This window comes from Symphalangus syndactylus, chromosome 17 (genome assembly GCF_028878055.3).
Source record: "Symphalangus syndactylus isolate Jambi chromosome 17, NHGRI_mSymSyn1-v2.1_pri, whole genome shotgun sequence".
Lineage (NCBI taxonomy): Eukaryota > Metazoa > Chordata > Mammalia > Primates > Hylobatidae > Symphalangus > Symphalangus syndactylus.
In genome coordinates this window covers 13997092-14016136 of record NC_072439.2, presented here as the reverse complement: position 1 = coordinate 14016136, position 19045 = coordinate 13997092, and the positions used below count along the sequence as shown (strand labels likewise).

Below are 19045 nucleotides of genomic sequence, written 5' to 3'. Positions count from 1 at the left end.
GCCTCAACCTCCCAAAGCGCTGGGATTACAGGCGTGAGCCACCATGCCTGGCCTCCTCCAGGGTTTCAATTACCCCATCATCCCCCTCTCCAGGGCTGCTTAGAGCTTTCCCGCTGGGAGTCAGCGATCCCACTTCCCTCTGCAGCCCAGAAACGACACTAAGACAAACAATAACTTATTTATTTTCTAGGCCATGGGAGGGTTTTGGGATACAATTCTGGGCCCGAGGACTCAAAAGGGGGCCGAGGGTCGCTGTCAGGGGGTCTGCATGACCACGGGGTACAGCAGAGCCAGATGCTCAGCGCCCTGCACCGGCAGTGGGCGTGAACTGTAGTGGAGGACGAGCTCGGGCACGCTGGGGAAGGGCCCGCTGTGTTGGCCCAGCACCACCTGGTTCTCTCGGGTCCGCGCGAACTTCAGATGCAGGAAGCCCTGGCTGCTCCTGGGCGATGAGGGAGAAAGGGACTCCTAGCACCCCAGACCCACCCAGAAAGCCACCGTCCCCAAAGCCACCTCCCACAGTGCCCAGGGCCAGGTGCTCGTGTGTATCCAGTCTCTGGTAAACAGCAGTGTGGTGGCTGGTATAGTTGCTCACACCTATAATCCCAGTGATATGGGAAGCTGAGGCTGTAGGCTTGCTCCGGGCCAGGCTTTACAGACCAGCCTGGACAACAGAGTGAGATCCCCTCTCCACCAAAAGACATTTAAAAATTAGGCGGGCGCGGTGGCTCATGCCTGTAATCTCAGCACTTTGGGAAGCCAAGCCAGGCGGATCACTCGAGGTCAGGAGTTTGAGACCAGCCTGGCCAACATGGTGAAACCCCGTCTCCACTAAAAATAAAAAAATTAGCCGGGTGTGGTGGTGGGCACCTGTGGTCCCAGCTACTCGGGAGGCTGAGGCATGACAATCCCTTGAACCTGAGAGGCAGAGGCTGCAGTCAGCGGATATTGTGCCACTGCACCACAGCCTGGGTGACAGAGTGAGACTCCGTCTCAAAAAATAATAATAATAAAATAATAAGAAGAAGCCAGGTGCAGTGACCCACACCTGCAATCCCAGCACTTTGGGAGGCCGAGTCAGGCGGATTGCTTGAGGCCAGGAGTTTGAGACCAGCCTGGCCAACATGGTGAAGCCCTGTCTGTACTAAGAATACAAAAATTAGCTAGGTGTGGCAGCTCACACCTGTAATCCCAGCACTTTCGGAGGCTGAGGCAGGCGGATCACGAGGTCAGGAGATCGAGACCATCCTGGCTAACACCGCGAAACCCCATCTCTACTAAAAATACAAAAAAATTAGCCAGGCGTGGTGGCGGGTGCCTGTAGTCCCAGCTACTCGGGAGGCTGAGGCAGGAGAATGGCATGAACCTGGGAGGCGGAGCTTGCAGTGAGCCAAGATCATGCCACTGCACTCCAGCCTGGGTGACAGAGCAAGACTCCGTCTCAAAAAAAAAAAAAAAAAAAAAAAAAAAAAATACAAAATTAGCCGGGCATGGTGGTGTGCGCCTATAGTCTTCCGTCTCCCAGGTTCAAGCAATTCTCCTGCCTCAGCCTCCGAGGTAGCTGGAATTACAGGTATGCACCACTATGCCCAACTAATATTTGTATTTTTAGGAGAGAAGGGGTTTCACCATGTTGGCCAGGCTGGTCTTGACTCCTGACCTCAAGTGATCCGCCCTCCTTGGCCTCCCAAAGTGCTGGGATTACAGGCGTGAGCCACTGCAGTCAGCCCCAATCTTGTGCTTTTAGATCTTGGGTTCAGACACCTAGCAGAATCTTAGGAGTGGTTTATAATTAGACAGACTTAGAATTTTAGGGACGGAAGGGTATACAAACAGGGTCTCAACCTAAAATGCTTACAGGCACACCCTGACATTTTGGCTTCAGACAGACACAAATTGATACACCTCCATTTTTGGACAAGGGGAGTCCGAGGGAATCTTGTGCACCTAGTTCCTTGTCTTACCCAAGGCCTGGACCTCCTCTATGCCTTCCACTCCATCTTCTTGTATACCTCCAGTGATGGGGAACTCATTCTCAGTTGCAACCAGCTAATGGCCTCCCCAGAACTCCTACTGCTTCTCCTAGAAGTGCCACCCACTGGCCTGGAAGCCCTTCCCAATGGCTGCGGGAGCCACACCCTCCCGTTCCCTCTGAATTAACCCAAAAGGGTGACTCATGAAATCCTGTGACCCTTCATCCCTGTGAGGCTGAGGTCTCACCTGAGAGACAAGGAGCAGTCCTGGGGGCTGGTCTCGCTGAGCCGCACTAGGTAGCTGCCTTCCTTGCAGAGGGACAAGAGGCTCTCCGCATCCGCCCTGTTCAGGGGGCCATGAAACCACCTGGGGAGTGTGGACAGATGTCTCATCAAGGGCCGTTCCCTTCAAACACACTCTGGGGCCCTATAATCCCAGCACTTTGGGAGACTAAGGCGGGCGGATTGCCTGAGGTCAGGAGTTCGAAACCAGTCTCCCCAACATGGTGAAACCCCGTCTCTACTAAAAATACAAAAAAATTAGCCGGGCGTGGTGGCGGGTGCCTGTAATCCCAGCTACTCGGGAGGCTGAGGTAGAGGAATTGCTTGAACCAGGGAGGTGGAAGTTGCAGTGATCTGAGATCGCATCACTGCACTCTGGCCTGGGCAACAGAGTGAGACTCCGTCTCAAAACAAATGAACGAACAAACAAACAAACAAACACACTCTGGGATCTGTTGGGTCACCGCTGGTGCATGGGCTTGTGGCATCCGGGCAAATGAAGAAGGAAAATTCCCTTGGATTTTTCTTTTCTTTCTTTCTTGCTTTTTCTTTCTTTCTTTCTTTTTTTTTTTTTGAGACAGAGTCTCGCTCTGTCACCCAGGCTGGAGTGCAGTGACGAGATCTCGGCTCACTGCAACCTCCATCTCACAGGTTCAAGTGATTCTCCTGCCTCAGCCTCCAGAGTAGATGGGACTACAGGTATGCACCACCATGCCTGGCTAATTTTTGTATTTTCAGTAGAGATGGGGTTTCACCATGTTGGCCAGGATGGTCTCGATCTTTTGACCTCATGATCTGCCCACCTTGGCCTCCCAAAGTGCTGGGATTACAGGTGTGAGCCACCGTGCCCGGCCTAATGTTTTGCTTTAATGTGCTCACAAAGGGGTTTGCAGTTGCAAGCAAGGTATCAAAGACAGAGAAGCACCAGAGCCTTTGCTGTTGTTCATAATGAAAGAAATCTGAAAAGAGAATAAGCACATATGGCATGCCTGTGGTCCCAAGGAGAGGCTGAGGCAGGAGGATCGCTTGATCCCGGGAGTTCAGGGGTACAGTGAGCTGCTTGTGCCACTGCACTTCAGCCTGGGCAACAGAGTGAGACCCTGTCTCAAAAAGAAAAGAAAAGAAAAGGAAATAAATAAAGGGCCAGGTGCAGTGGCTCACACCTGTCATCCCAACACTTTGGAAGGCCAAGGCAGGCACATCACCTGAGGTCAGGAGTTTGAGACCAGCCTGGCTAACATGGTGAAACTCCATGTCTACTAAAAATACAAAAATTAGCCGGGTATGGTGCCAGGAGCCTGTATTCCCAGCTACTTGGGAGGCTGAGGCAAGAGACTTGCTTGAACCAGGGAGGTGGAGGTTGCAGTGAGCTGAGATTGTGTCATTGCACTCCAGCCTGGCTGACAAGAGTGAGGCTCCATCAAAAAAAAAAAAAAAAGGGAAAGGAAAAGAAAAAAGGAAAGAAAGAGAAGAGAAGAGAAGGAGGAAGGGCCGTGTGGGGTGGCTCACATCTGTAATCCCAGCACTTTGGGAGGCCGAGGTGGACAGATCATGAGATCAGGAGTTCTAGACCAGCCTGGCCAACATACTGAAACTCTCTCTACTGAAAATACAAAAATTAGCTAGGCATGGTGGTGCATGCCTGTAATCCCATCTACTCTGGAGGCTGAGGCAGGAGAATCACTTGAACCTGTGAGATGGAGGTTGCAGTGAGCTGAGATCTCCTCACTGCACTGCAGCCTGGGTGACACAGCAAGACTCAGGGAGGGAGGGAGGGAGCAACGGAGGAAGAGAAAGAGAAAAAGAGAACAATCTTCACACCCTAGACCTCAGAGTTAAATAGCCAGTTCTGTATTGCCCACCGAAGAGATTTAGGGGTGACTGTGACAACATGGCCTGGATTCTGGGGACTTGGGCACTCCCTCAAGGAGCGCCCAGGCTGGAAGGAGAGTCAGCGTCTCCTGGCTCACGTGACACCCCAGCACGGAGCTGTGAGCCCACCAAAATCCTGCGTCTCCTGGTTCCATCCCAAGAACCAAGAACTGGCTGAGAATGATTTCTGTCTCTTGGCTCTGAGGCTGTAAGCCCCACCCAAGTTAAGGAAGGAAATTTCCTTTTCTGTTTGAACCTGAGGCTCAGAGAGGTTAAGTGACTCGCCCCAGGCTACACAGCCAGGAGGGGAGAGTAGGAATTTGAACTCAGAACTTGATACCAAAGGGAAAGGGACCCCATAAGATTCTGTTTTGTGTCTAGCTGGGTGCCTGGCACACAGCAGGCTCTGGCGCCCGTAAAGATTAGCTGAAGAAATGAAATAAGTGGTTGAATGAATCGAAGTTCCCTCAGTTCCTCTAATCTGGGGAACGAAAAAACTTCTGCGTGATACGTTGGAGTCTACAGATGCGTTCAACGGGGTTCTTCCACCTTCAGCTTCCCCACTCACGGCTGTTTCTCCAGGGGCAGGGCTGGGTCCACACGCTCCGCAGGCTGGGGGCTTCTGGGTGGAGGTCTCCGGAGCTCCTTGGCTGAGCCTGGAGTCCTCTCCCACTCTGGACTGTCAAACTGCACTGGAAGGGAGATTTAGAGAGGAAAGGGTTAAGTCCAGCCTACCTTGGGGGGCGGGGCAGGGGCAAGCCAATGAAATCTCAGTAGGGAGGCAGGGCCAGCTTGGGACAACCTATCAGAGCCCAGGGGCTGGGCTTAAGGCAGGGGCAGGATTGGCCACAGGTGCAACTTATTGGCCTTCGTAAGAAATAGGTGTGGTCATTTATAAATCTCGTGGCAAGGAACAAAAGGGGCGTGGCTAGAGGGGGTGGGTTGTAAGTTTCCAAAGAGGAGCCCTAGCCGCTAAATCCCTTCTGGGGTTCAGCCCAGACTGTGGCCAAGTCCTAAAACTAGAAAATCACCCCCAGTCTACAGACAGGTGGACCAAGGCACTGAGCTCTAAATACCCTCCCAGTCATAAAACTTTGGGGACAAAGTCGTGTTTGCACAACTCTTCCTGGTCTACATTTTATTTATATTTTATTTTATGTATTTATTTATTTAGAGACAAAGTTTTGCTCTTGTTGCTCAAGCTGGAGTGCAATGGCATGATCTTGGCTCACCGCAACCTCCGCCTCCCGGATTCAAGCAATTCTCCTGCCTCAGCCTCCTGCGTAGCTGGGATTACAGGCATGCACTACCACACCCGACTAATTTTGCATTTTTAGTAGAGACGGGGTTTCTCCATGTTGGTCAGGCTGGTCTCGAACTCCTGACCTCAAATGATCCACCCACCTCGGCCTCTCAAAGTGCTGGGATTACAGGCGTGAGCCACTGTGCCCGGAAATTATCTTATTTTTTAAAGCTGATTTTATCATTATCTCTTTTACAGAAGAGAAAACTAAGGTTCAGAGGCTTGTCCAAGCTCATCCAATTCAGCTGGAAATTCACCTGTAGTTTACTAGCAGCTATTAAGAAATGCTGCCCCGGGCGGGGCGCGCTGGCTCACGACGGTAATCCCAGCATTTTGGGAGGCCGAGGCGGGCGGATCACGAGGTCAGGAGGTCGAGACCATCCTGGCTAACATGGTGAAACCCCGTCTCTACTAAAAATACAAAAAATTAGGCAGGCGTGGTGGCGGGCGCCTGTAGTCCCAGCTACTCGGGAGGCTGAGGCAGGAGAATGGCGTGAACCCAGGAGGCAGAGCTTGCAGTGAGCCGAGATCCCGCCACTGCACTGCAGCCTGGGCGACAGAGTGAGACTCTGCCTGGAAGAAAAACGAAAGAAAAAGAAAAAAAAAAAAAAAAAGAAATGCTGCCCCTGCCACCCCCACACCCTATTCTAAAAGCAAGCCATATTCCTCTCCCCACACCACACTGAGCAGGATAAGTAGGTTCCATTCCACTCTAAAAAGTGTTTGTGTTTCCAAGGAAGATGCAGGTTGTCTTGGAAGAAAGAATTTAGGACTATCAGTCATTCACACTCTAGTGAGAATTAACACACTACAAAAATGGCAAGTAATTGGACTCTACTTTGTAAACTGAAACAGGAGACATGACCAGATGAAGAAATGCAGGGATGGGGCATTCAGATGTCAGAGTGTGGGTCTGAGAAGCACCTGCAAACGCCCTGGAGATGTGGTCTTTCTTCCACTCCCAGGGCTGATCATACTCATCTGCTGGCCGTTCATCCTCCTGGGGCATCCGGCTCTGCCGAGGCTTCTGCCCAGAAGGGGGTCCATCTGCTGTCTCTGGGTCCTGTTCCTCATAAGGGGTGTCATAGAGCTGCACCCCTCTGCCGGGAAGTTCTAGAAGGCCAGGGACACCGTTCAGCTCCTGCTCCCATCTAGGACCCTGTCACTTCCCCCAAGCCCTGCCTACTCACCACTCATGACCCGTTGGGCATCATAGGGCTCCATGTACCCATCATCCGGGGGTGCAGGATGAGGCTGAGCATCAAAAGGGTCTGAATACTCAGTGTCGGCTTCCAGCTGCGGAGAGAAGGAAGGGGAGAACACCAGGACTCAGAGGGGCATCCCTGCTAAGTGATGCTGCACCTCTTGCCTGCCCACAGGGCCATCTGACACCTCTCCAAGAGTTTTTATTTATTTACTATTTATTTTTATTTTTATTTTTTGAGATGGAGTCTCGCTCTGTCACCCAGGCTGGAGTGCAGTGGCGGCATCTCGGCTCACTGCAAGTTCTGCCTCCCAGGTTCACGCCATTCTCCTTCCTCAGCCTCCCGAGTAGCTGGGACTACAGGCACCCACGACCATGCCGGGCTGATTTTTTGTATTTTTAGTAGAGATGGGGTTTCACGGTGTTAGCCAGGATGGTCTCGATCTCCTGACCTCGTGATCTGCCCACCTCGGCCTCCCAAAGTGCTGGGATTACAGGCGTGAGCCATCGCGTCCGGCTGAGTTTTTATTTTTATTTTATTTATTTATTTATTTATTTTGAGATGGAGTCTTGCTCCGTTGCCCAGGCTGGAGTGCAGTGGTGTGATCTCGGCTCACTGCAACCTCAGACCCACGAGATCAAGCAATTCTGCCTCAGTCTCCTGAGTAGCTGGGATTACAGGTGCCTGCTACCACACCTGTCTAATTTTTGCATTTTTAGTAGAAACGGGGTTTCACCATGTTGGCCAGGCTGGTCTTGAACTCCTGACCTCAGATAATCCGCCCGCTTCAGCCTCCCAAAGTGCTAGGATTACAGGCATGAGTCACCGCCCCTAGCCTCTCCAAGAGTTCTTTTTGGGGGTTGGAGAGGGAGTCTGTTGCCCAAAAGCGCTCGCAGACAGAGGCCAGCATCCCACGTCTCCCTCCGTCTTGATCCCATTTCCCCAGCACAGACACTTGCCTCCCTCCTTTGCCCACTTCAGTGCTTCTCAGTGCACTATTGTCAAGGATTTACCTGTGTTTATTTGTAATACCAACACGTAATAAGTACACTATCCCCCTTTTCCAGACAAGGAAGCCAAGGCACAGACAATAAGTGTTTTGCTCAGGGACACACAGCTGGTAAGTAAGAGGCAGAGTTTGATCCCGGCTGACTGGTTTCCTTGAGTCTCTGGCTCTTCTTACCAACGTCTTACTTCTTATTTATTTATTTATTGAGACAGAGTCTTGCTCGTCACCCAGGCTGGAGTGCAGTGGCGCAATGTCGGCTCACTGCAACCTCTGCCTCTGCCTCCTGGGTTCAAGCAATTCTCCTGCCTCAGCCTCCTGCCTCAGCCTGCAGTGGCGGGATCTCGGCTCACTGCAAGCTCTGCCTCCTGGGTTCACACCATTCTCCTGCCTCAGCCTCCCGAGTAGCTGGGACTACAGGCGCCCGCCACCACGCCTGCCTAATTTTTTGTATTTTTAGTAGAGACGGGGTTTCACCGTGTTCGCCAGGATGGTCTCGATCTCCTGACCTCGTGATCCGCCCGCCTCGGCCTCCCAAAGTGCTGGGATTACCGTCGTGAGCCAGCGCGCCCCGCCCGGGGCAGCATTTCTTAATAGCTGCTAGTAAACTACAGGTGAATTTCCAGCTGAATTGGATGAGTAGCTGGGACTACAGGCACACGCCACATCGCCTGGCTAATTTTTGTATTTTTGGTAGAGATGGGGTTTCACTGTGTTGGCCAGGCTGGTCTGGAACTCCTGACCTCAGGTGATCCACCTGCCTTGGCCTCCCAAAGTGCTGGGATTACAGGTGTGAACCACCACACCCAGCCTTTTTTTTTTTTTTTTTTTTTTTTTTGAGACAGGGTGTTGCTCTGTCACCCAGGCTGGAGTGCAGTGGCACAATCATGACTCACTGCAGCTTTGACCTTCTAGGCTCAAGCGATCCTCCTGCCTCAGCCTCTTGAGTAGCTGGGACTATGGTGTGCACCACCACAACTAGCTAATGTTTTGATTTTGATTTTTTTGTGTAGAGACGAGGTCTCACTCTGTTAGCCCGGGCTGGTCTCGAACTCCTGGGCTCAAGCAATCCTCCCACCTCGACCTCCCAAAGTGCTGGAATTACAGGCATGAGCTACTGCACCCGGTGGCCTGAGTTCAAATCCTAGTAAGCTAGAACCCCGTGAGACCTTAGCCAAGTCACTGCCATTCTGCCAGCCTCGGTTTCACTTCCGCAAAATGGGAACATAGTGGTAGGAAGGGCAGCATCACCGGGAGGATGTTTAGGTGCCCAGCAGGGGAGCAACTCACTCAGATCTATTTTAGGAAGATCCCACCAGGTTTGAAGAGGAAGGGGTGCTGAGGGGAGGGGACTGGGGGGCTGTGGGGGATGGCCATGGAGGAGGAGGAGGACCCGGAGACCAAGCAGGGCTGTCAGAGAGGCAGGAGGACAACCAGCATTACGCATTGAAAAGGGACAGATATCTGCCAGGTGCAGGGACTCACACCTGTAATCCCAGTACTTTGGGAGGCGGAGGCGGGAGGATCACCTGACGTCAGGAATTTGAGTCCAGCCTGGCTAACATGGTGAAACTAGTCTCTACTGAAAATACAAAAATTAGCCGGGTGTGGTGACACACACCTGTAATCCCAGCTACTGGAGAGGCTGAGGCAGGAGAATCGCTTGAACCCCAGGAGGTGGAGGTTGCAATGAGCCAAGATCCCACCACTGCACTCCAGCCTGGGTGACAGAGGGAGACTCTGTCTCAAAAAAAAAATAAATAAATAAAAATAACAGACCTCCCTAAGCAGGTGGAGGTCTGGAGGACTGGGAAGGGTCTGTCTGGTGCCCCGGTTACCCCCTGTGATCACACATAAAACAAGCTCCCCACGATCCAGAGAGTCCAGCCTGAGCCTCCCCTCCACCCAGTCTCCCGGGGCCACCCAGCCACGCACCTCCTCCCCGGGGCCTCCCAGAAGGGCCTTGGCTCTGGCCATAACCGCAGCCTCCACCTTGATGAGTCGGTGCTTGGGAGAGCTGTATTTGGCATCTCCGGGGTTCTTGGAGTCCCCAGGGCCCGCGGGGTCCGGCTCCAAGCGGCTCTCCGCGTCCTCATAGGGGTCCTCGAAGTCCAGGTTCTTCTGCGCGCGGTAGGCCCTCAGGATGTCGCTCTCGGTGTAGTCCGGGGTGGGCGGCTGCGGAGGGGGCCTCCGACCGCCAAAGCTCAGGTAGTCCCGTAGCCACTTGGCCATTTGAGCGCCTGTCACCCCAATCGGGCCACTGTCAGAGGGGCCTCCACATGCCCTTCTCCGGGCCCCTTTCCCCGGGGAGGAGGAAGAGGAGGAGAGGAAGGGAAGAGCAGGGAAGGAGGAGAAAGATCAGGTGCGCCCTTTGGCGGGGCTCTGGATGGATAGAGGGAAGGAAGAGGTGAACGAGGGGGAGGAAAAGGAGGCAACAGAGGAGGAAGGAAGACAAGCCCGCCTTCGCCCGGCTTGGGAAGCACCGCGGAGGAAGGGGGGGCCTCGCAGGGCCCTGAACGCCGCGCGCTGGGATCTAGGGCAAGGGGCATCCGCGGAGGCGCGCGGAGTTTCCGCCGGCAGCGCGGTTCCCTGGAGCGACTTGGCCGCCCGCCGCCTCCAGGAAGCTCCGGGATCCCTTCCTGGGGTCGGGAGATCCGGGCCAGCGCCACCCGCGGACGCTCCCGGTCCCTTTCCCAGCCCGGACGCCTGGGTTCTCAGCGCAGCGGGCGGGCTCCCCAGGGGCGCGGGCGCCGCGCGCAAAGTTGGGCCGGGGAGACGGTGACCCCGGCGGGACGCATCCTTTGTCGCGCTCCTCTCGGCTCAGCGGGGATCCCCCCAATCCCGCGGCCCCCGCCGCCTCGATCCGGCCCCAGCCACCCGCACAAAGGGAAATAAAAACCTCCTCCAATCCCCCGTCACGCTTTCGGAGAGACTTTCCCCGCCGCCGCCGGGAGGTGGGACGCTGGGGAGGGGGGCACGCGGGAGGACGCCCCGGTTCCCACCAGCCCCGGGCCGCGTCCCGGGCAGCAGCATCAAGGCTCCCTCGCCTTCCCTCGGCAACGTCCCCCGCCCCTCCCCTCCCCCTGCGCTCCCCTCGGAGGTGACTGAGACCTTCAGCTGTTCTGGGGAGGGAGGGAGCCGCTGCCCGCGGAGGGAAGGGGGGCTGGGGGCGGGAGTCGCCGGGGCCGAGGCCGCGGCAGCTGGACACTGACCCGGACGCCCAAGACTGGCCGCAGCGAGCGCGGAGCGCGGGAGGTGGGGACCGGCTGGGAGTGACACTGCTGGGGAGGGGAGGGGAGGGGAGGGGGAGAAGGAGGGGAGGGGGAAATTGCCCGGGAAATGGGGGACTGGACTTGACCACCAGAAGGAGTGAAATTGACCAGCAGAGGAGGTGGGAATGACCGCCAGTGAGGGTCGAAATGGAACCGCTGGCTGGCGGTGAAACGGACCGCGAGAGTGGGGGTGTGGAAATTGGTGGAGAGGTCACTGGCTGAAATTGATCTTGACGCATCAGAAGGAAGAGGGGGGCAAAGGAAGGGAGGGTGCAGATCGGGCTTCCCCTCCCCCAAGAGGGCTCTGCTCTGTGCCCCGCTCCCGCCCCAGGGGACTAATTGCGGGCAGGGGGAGGGTTGGGGGCAGCTGGCCTGGAGAACGGAGATGGTATCTGTGCCTGGCGCCTGTCCTCTGCATCTGTCCCTTTGTGGCTTCTGCGGGGGGGGGGGGGGGGGGGCGGGGCGTGTGGCGGGAAGAGGGGCAGAAGTGAGAGGGGTCTGGCCTGAACTAGCTGCCTGTTGTCAGCTGTCGTTGTCTGAGGGTGAGGGCACTGAGAGGTTTGGGGGGTGGGAGAGGAAAAGGGAGCCACTGGTCAATTTTCCAGTGCAGAACCATTTTTTTTCTTTCCCCATAAGGGGGCTTGCCCAGTTCCCCCTAATGACTGGAGTGAGAGAGGGGTGGTCAGGAAGGATGGGACCCCAGATTCTCTCCTCTTGTGGCCAGCCCCCTGGTTGGGCACAGGTCATAGCTTGGAGAGGACAAGACAGAAGTCAGAACCAACACTGCTATGACTGGGGCCTCCTGGCAGCCCGGCGGGGCTGAGGGCAGGGTCTGTCCCTCCCTGAGTCTTGGTTTTCCTTATTTGAAAGATGTGGTTTCTAACAGGAAAACCCAGACAGCTCTAGAAAGGATTCCAGGAGGGACCGAGTTATCACCTGGCTTCCTCATTTTATGGATGGGGAAACTGAGGCACAAAGATGGGAGGGACTTGTTCAGAGCCACTCCACAGCTCATTCTGCCTGGACATCGCCATGGGGCCTGGCCTAGGGTGGCACTGGAGTCTCCCTTTTTATTTTTTTGAGACGGAGTCTTGCTCCGTCGCCCAGGCTGGAGTGCAGTGTTGCAATCTCGGCTCACTGAAACCTCCGCCTCGCGGGTTCAACCAATTCTCCTGCCTCAGCCTCCTGAGTAGCTGGGATTACTGCCACCGTGCCCAGCTAATTTTTATATGATTTTATATTTTTAGTAGAGATGGGGTTTCACCATGTTGGCCAGGCTGGTCTGGAACTCCTGACCTCAGGTGATCCGCCGGCCTTGGCCTCCCCAAGTGCTCTTCATGGAATCAGTTCTGCAACTCTTCTCCATGATGAGTCCCATTATCCAGATGGGAAAACTGAGGCCTGGAGCCAACAAGTCCAAGCCCCTGAAGGATGCAGGAGTCTAGACCCTTCTGTTCCTCCCCTTCCCTGCACTGGCTGTGTCCCCCAACACAGACCTGCTGAACAACTTCCTCCCTCCAGAAGTGCATGGCCACCCCCAGTTCCCCCCACCCTTTCGGATCAACCACAAGGCTGCGTCCCTGGGGGCAGCCAGGGAGCACAGCGGGTAATTGTCCTGCTTTCTGTCAGCCAGCCGCAAGGCAATTCCGGGGCACGGGGATGAGCTGTTGACAGATCTCATCAAATCCAAGTCGTCTCCCTGCCGGATAAAACTAGATGTCTGAGGTATAAATATTTGAAAGGGGCCTTCTAATTACAGTCTGTGTCAGGAATAGCAATTAGAGGCCCCCGGGGCCAGAATCAAACGGCATTTGACTTTCCTGTGCTTTGGAGCTGGCTTCTCCTGGGGCTGCACCCCCACCCTACCCCAAGGAGGGGAGTGGGGAGAGGCTGGCAGGGAGAGGCAGGAGGAATAGGCAGAAGAGAAAGAGATCCAGGCTGGGGGTCCAGTCACCTTCCCCTGTGACCTTGAATCAGCCACGTAACCTTGTGAGCTTTAGATTTTTCTTTTTTCTTTTTTTGAGACAGGGTCTCACTCTGTTGCCCATCCTGGAGTGTAGCGTTGCAATTACAGCTCACTGCAGCCTCAACATCCTGGGCTCAAATGATCCTCCCATCTCAGCCTCCTGGTAGCTAGGACCACAGGTGCACACCACCACACCTGGCTTTTTCTTTTTTTTCTTATGCAGAGTCTCGCTGTCTTGCCCAGGCCCGGAGTGCAGTGGTGCGATCTCAGCTCACTGCAATCTCCGCCTCCCAGGTTCAAGCGATTCTCCTGCCTCAGCCTGCTGAGTAGCTGGGATTATAGGCAGGCACCACCATGCCTGGCTAATTTTTCTATTTTTAGTAGAGACAGGGTTTCGCCATGTTGGTCAGGTTCATCTCGAACTCCTGACCTCAGATGATCCACCTACCTCGGCCTCCCAAAGTACTGGGATTACAGGCATGAGCTACCGTGCCCGGCCAACACCTGGTTAATTTTTTTTTTATAGAGACGGGGTTTCGCTATGTTGCCCAGGCTGTACTTGAACTCCTGTCTTCAAGCGATCCTCCCACTCCCAAAGTGCTGGAAGTGTAATCCCAGCACTTTGACCAGGAGAGGAGGGAACCAGGGAGGGCTACCAGGAGGTGGGCACTGAGTGGGTAATAACAAGGAGGTGGGCTGGGCAGCGGGGACCCTCCTTCCCCAGCATTCTCGGTCTGATAGGCAGCTGATGGGGGGGCTCCTCCAGGGTGGGTGGGGCCCAGGGAACTATCCTCCAGAGGTTCTCCCGGGTTCCAGAATCCCAGCTTGTCAGACATAGGCCCATGACCGGGACTGTTTTCTCACCTCGTAAATGAGAGAATAACAGCTCACCTCTGTTAAGCACTTATGGCCAGGCACTGATTTTGGTGCTTTTTGCTTGGTTTCCTTGCTTTTTTTTTTTTTTTGAGACAGAGTCTTGCACTCTTGCCCAGGCTGGAGTGCAGTGGCACCATCTCGGCTCACTGCAAGCTCCGCCTCCCGGGTTCACGCCATTCTCCTGCCTCAGCCTCCCGAGTAGCTGGGACTACAGGCGCCCGCCACCACGCCCTGCTAATTTTTTTGTATTTTTAGTAGAGACAGGGTTTCACTATGTTGGCCAGAGTGGTCTCGAACTCCTGACCTTGTGATCCGCCCACCTCGGCCTCCCAAAGTGCTAGGATTATAGGCTTGAGCCACCACGCCCAGCCTTTTTTTTTTTTTTTTTTTCTTTTTTGAGACAGAGTCTTGCTCTGTCACCAGGCTGGAGTGCAATGGCATGATCTTGGCTCACTGCAACCTCCGTCTCCCGAGTTCAAGAGATTCTCCTGCCTCAGCCTCCCAAGTAGCTGGGACTACAGGTGTGGGTCACCACGCCCAGCTAATTTTTCTATTTTTAGTGGAGACGGGGTTTCACCATGTTGGCGAGGATGGTCTCCATCTCCTGACCTCATGATCCGCCCACCTCGGCCTCCCAAAGTGCTGAGATTACAGGCGTGAGCCACTGCACCTGGCCAGGCCTGTGTTTTTTAATTTTTAAAATTCTTCTAGAGGGCTGGGTGTGGCGGCTCACACCTGTAATCCCACCACTTAAAGAGGCTGAGTTGGGTGGATCACCTGAGGTCAGGAGTTCGAGAGTAGCCTGGCCAACATGGTGAAACCCTGTCTCTACTAAAAATAAAAAATTAGCCAGGCTTGGTGGCAGGCACATAGTAGTCCCACCTACTCGGGAGTCTGAGATTGGAGAATCGCTTGAACCTGGGAGGCAGAGGTTGCAGTGAGCCGAGATGGTGCCACTGCACTCCAGCCTGGGCAATAGGGCAATAGAGTGAGACTCCACCTCAGAAAAAAAAATCTTTTTTTTCTAGAATTGGGGTCTTGCAATGTTGCCCAGGCTGGTCTTGAACTCCTGGCCTCAAGTGATCCTCCTGCCTCAGCCTCCCAAAGCTTTGGGATTACAGGTGAGAGCCACTGCACCCAGCCATCTTTCTTTTTTTTTTGAGACAGAGTCTCACTCTGTTGCCTAGGCTAGAGTGCAGTGGCACAATCTCAGCTTACTGCAACTTCCGCCTCCCGGGTTCAAGAGATTCTCCTGCCTCAGCCTCCCAAGTAGCTGGGACTACAGGTGTGTGCCACTGCACCCGGCTAATTTTTTATTTTTAGTAGAGACAGGGTTTCACCATGTTGGCCAGGCTGGTCTTGAACTCCTGACCTCAGGTGATCTGCCAGCCTCCGCCTTCCAAAGTGCTGGGATGACAGGCGTAAGCCCCCGCGCCTGGCCAACTCTGCCTTTTTTTTTGAGATGGAGTTTCACTCTTGTTGCCCAGGCTGGAGTGCAGTGGCATGACCTTGGCTCACTGCAACCTCCCTCTTCCAGTTTCAAGTGATTCTCCTGCCTCAGTCTCCGGAGTAGTTGGGATTACAGGTGCATGCCACCATGCCTGGCTAATTTTTGTATTTTTAGTAGAGACGGGGTTTCACCATGTTGGCCAGGCTGGTGTTGAACTCCTGACCTCGTGATCGGCCCGCCTCGGCCCCCCAAAGTGCTGGGATTACAGGCATGAGGCACCACACCCAGCCAGCTCTGCTTTTTTTTTTTTTTTTTGAGACGGAGTCTCGCTCTGTCGTCCAGGCTGGAGTGCAGTGGCACAATCTTGGCTCACTGCAAGCTCCACTTCCTGGGCTCATGCCATTCTCCTGCCTCAGCCTCCCGAGTAGCTGGGATACAGGTGCCCGCCAACCACGCCTGGCTAATTTTTTTTGTATTTTTATTAGAGATGGCGTTTCACCATGTTAGCCAGGATGGTCTGCATTTCCTGACCTCGTGATCCGCCCGCCTCAGCCTCCCAAAGTGCTGGGATTATAGGTGCGAGCCACTGCGCCTGGCCAGCTCTGCCTTTCTTAACTCATGGTCTGATGGCAGAGACATGGCCTTGTCCACAGAAGCCCCCAGTCTGATGGAAGAGTTGTGGCTCTGACTTCAGGAGCTTCCATTTGATGGGAGGGATATGGCCCTACTTTGAGGGGTTCCCACTCTGATGAGGGAGGCGTGAACCTATCTTCAGGAGTCTCCAGTCTGATGGGGGAGGCAGGTTCAACCTTCAAAGGTCCCTGTCTAATGCAGGAGACAAAGCCTTGACTTCAAGGGTCCCAGAGTAATGGAGGAGACACAGGCCTGCCTTCAAGGGTCCCCAGTCTGATGAGGGAGGCATAGTTCAAACTTCAAGCGTCCCCAGTCTGATCGGGGGAGGTATGGTGTAAACTTCAAGGGCCCCAGTCCAACACGGGAGGCACAGCCCTAACTAACTTGCAAGGCCCCAGTCTGCTGGAGGAGACGTGAGCCTTCCTTCTAGGGGCCCTTATCTGATGGGGGAGGCACGATCCAGCCCTTCCAGGGCTCCAGGCTGACACGCAGGCACAGCCCAGCTCTTGGAGTTGCATTGGGGCGGGTGACCAAAGGCGTAGCCTCGGAGCCTGAAGATTCAAACCCAGGCCCTGTCCCTCCCTCACCCTGGAGGTCAAGGAGCCTCCCTTACCTGTAAATGGGGCAGCAACAGAGCATGTGCCCGGGGGGTGTTTGTGGACCGAGTGGGTGGTGTCACCCCATTCCCAGGTAAGGAAACAGGCTCAGGGAGCCCCAAGTTCACACTGGAACTGGCAAAAGCTGGGGAAATGGCGTGGCCCCTCTTCTCCTGTAAGCCCAGGCTGGGGCGGCAGTGGGCTCCAGCAGAAGGGGCCCCCATTGCCCCTCCTCCCCGTCCCTCTGATGTGCTCCGGCAGCCAGGCAGCCCTGGAGGAGTTGATGGAGGAGATCTCAGATGAAGGCTGACAGCTCCCGAAGACAGGATGAAGACAGGATGACAGACGCGGGCTGGTGGGGAACTGGTACTGTCGGCAGGGATGGGGGAAGGGCAGGTGTCAGAGGGTGAGGGTAGGGGGCCCTGGGAGGTGGGGCAGGGCAGGGAGGGGTTCCCCACTGGTCAGGAGGGCCAGAGCCTGATGCGTGGCTGTGCCTGCCCCTCTACTCCCTCAGCCCTGGGAAGCCCCAACTGGGGGCCAAGAGCAGAATTGCCCCCGGGACACAGCGTGACAGAACAAAGCTTTCCAGGGAAAAAAAGAAGACACAAAAACAAAGTTCCAGTGGTGTATGAAAGAGTGGGTTGTGGGAGGGGAGGAGGTGAAACCTGGGGCTCCCTGAGCCTGTTTCCTCATTGGGGAATGGGGTGATGCCCCCTCAACCCATTTGTGAGCACCCACGATGTGCCGGCTGGTTTTGGGGTGCTGGGATGCACCAATTTTTTTGAGATGGAATCTCACTGTTGCCCAAGCTGGATGGAATGCAATGGCACCATCTTGGCTTACTGCAAACTCCATCTCCTGGGTTCAAGTTATTCTCCTGCCTCAGCCTCTGGAGTAGCTGGGATTACAGGCACCTGCCACCACGCCTGGCTCATTTTTGTATTTTTAGTAGAGACAGAGTTTCACCATCTTGGCCAGGCTGGTCTCGAACTCCTGACCTCAGGTGATACACCTACCTCAGCCTCTGAAAGTGCTGGGAGGCGTGAGCCACCGCGCCCGGCCCGAATAAACTTCTACTGTGTATAATTTACCCAGTCTGTGGTGTTCTGTGAAAGCAGCAGCAAATGGACAAAGAAAGACACAAGCTGCACACAAGGTCTGTGTAGGTAAGAAACTGAGAGTGTCTTCTGGCCAACAGCCATGAGGGACTGAATTCTGTCAACCACCACAAAGGTTTGGAAGCAGGTCTGTCCCCAGTTGAGCCTTCAGATGACACCCCAGCCTGGGCCTGTGTCTTTTTTTTTTTTTTTTCTTTGAGACGGAGTCTGGCTCTGTCCCCCTGGCTGGAGTGCAGTGGTGTAATCTTGGCTCACTGCAACCTCTGCCTCCTGGGTTCAAGTGATTCTCCTGTCTCAGCCTCCCAAGTAGCTGGAATTACAGGCATGCACCACCATGCCCAGCTAATTTTTGTACTTTTTTGTAGTGACAGGGTTTTGCCATGTTGGCCAGGCTGGTCTTGAACTCATGACCTCAAGCGATCTGCCTGCCTCGGCCTCTAAAAGTGCTGGGATTACAGCAGTGAGCCACTGTGCCCACTGCATTCTTGCTAAACCTTAAAGCAGGAGACCCAATGAAACCACATCCAGCTCTCTGTTGTTTTTAAGTTGCTCAGTTTTGGTATAATTGGTTATGCCGCAACAGAAAACAGAAGGAGAGATGGGCAATAAACACGCCCCCCAAGGCATCCCCTTTGCATCCCCTTAGAACTCACTCACCTGCTTCATTTTCACCACCTTCGGTATACATTATTTATTTGTATGTTATTGTAAAACATAATATATAATACATAAAAGTTTTTTTGGGGCTGGGTGTGGTAGCCCATGCCTGTAATCCCAGCAGTCTGGGAGGCTGAGGCGGGTGAATCACTTGAGGTCAGGAGTTCAAGACCAGGCTGGCAACATGGCGAAACCCCATCGCTACTAAAAATACAAAAATTAGCCAGGCAGGGTGGTGCGTGCCTGTAATCCCAGCTACTCTGGAGGCTGAGGCAGGAGAATCGCTTGAACCCAGGAGGCAGAGGTTGCAGTGAGCTGAGATCCTGCCACTGCACTCCAGCCTGGGTGATAGAGCGAGATGCTGTCTCAAAAAAAAAAAAAAAAAAAAAAAAAATTAAAATAAGAACGGGTGTTGGAAGTGGGAGCTCAACTTTGTTCTGCCAAATGCTCAGGGAACAGTTGATAAACACAGGCTCCTTCCTTCCCTCTGCCAACTCCTCATGCCATCCCTGTTGAGAAGGGGAACTTCCCAGCAGAGCTTCCTATTTATAAAGCCAGTGAGTCCCATCCTTGCTGAGTATGTAGAGCTCAGCCCCTTTAAAGACAAATTGTAGCATCTTTTTTTTTAATTAATTATTTTTTGAGATGGAATCTCACTCTGTTGACCAGGATGGAGTGCAGTGGTGTGATCTTGGCTCACTGCAACCTCCACCTTCCAGGTTCAGGCGATCCTCCTGCCTCAGCCTACCAATTAGCTGGGATTACAGGTGCCCACCACCACACCTGACTAATGTTTGTATTTTTAGTAGAGAGGGGGTCTCACCACGTTGGCCGGG

General features: G+C 54.3%; 2 protein-coding genes across 2 annotated transcripts in view; both read right to left on the bottom strand.

Annotated features, from left to right (window-relative positions):
- Window positions 1-166: 166 nt before the first annotated feature.
- SHD (Src homology 2 domain containing transforming protein D) lies at window positions 167-10922 on the bottom strand. The gene is made up of 7 exons (XM_055249101.2): window positions 10854-10922; window positions 9577-9881; window positions 6621-6726; window positions 6355-6543; window positions 4696-4819; window positions 2221-2340; window positions 167-442 (listed from the first exon to the last, which is right to left on the bottom strand). Exons 2-7 carry the CDS (start codon window positions 9871-9873, stop codon window positions 256-258), a joined length of 1023 nt encoding a protein of 340 aa, XP_055105076.1. The 5' UTR covers window positions 9874-9881; window positions 10854-10922; the 3' UTR covers window positions 167-255.
- Window positions 10923-15556: 4634 nt separating this feature from the next.
- YJU2 (YJU2 splicing factor homolog) overlaps window positions 15557-19045 on the bottom strand; it is a 28859-nt gene continuing 25370 nt past the window's right edge. The window contains exon 8 of the mRNA XM_055250485.2: window positions 15557-16803. Within this exon, the coding sequence (XP_055106460.1) occupies window positions 16730-16803 (74 nt within the window). The 3' untranslated portion in view covers window positions 15557-16729. The remainder of the gene's footprint in view (window positions 16804-19045) is intronic.

Coding starts and splice junctions, on each gene's coding strand:
- SHD (XM_055249101.2), bottom strand. CDS start 9,873: ATGGCCAAGTGGCTACGGGACTACCTGAGCTTTGGCGGTCGGAGGCCC. Junction 2,341..4,695: donor CTGCCCCTGGAGAAACAGCC/GTGAGTGGGGAA, acceptor CACACTCCCCAG/GTGGTTTCATGGCCCCCTGA. Junction 443..2,220: donor GACTGCTCCTTGTCTCTCAG/GTGAGACCTCAG, acceptor CTCATCGCCCAG/GAGCAGCCAGGGCTTCCTGC.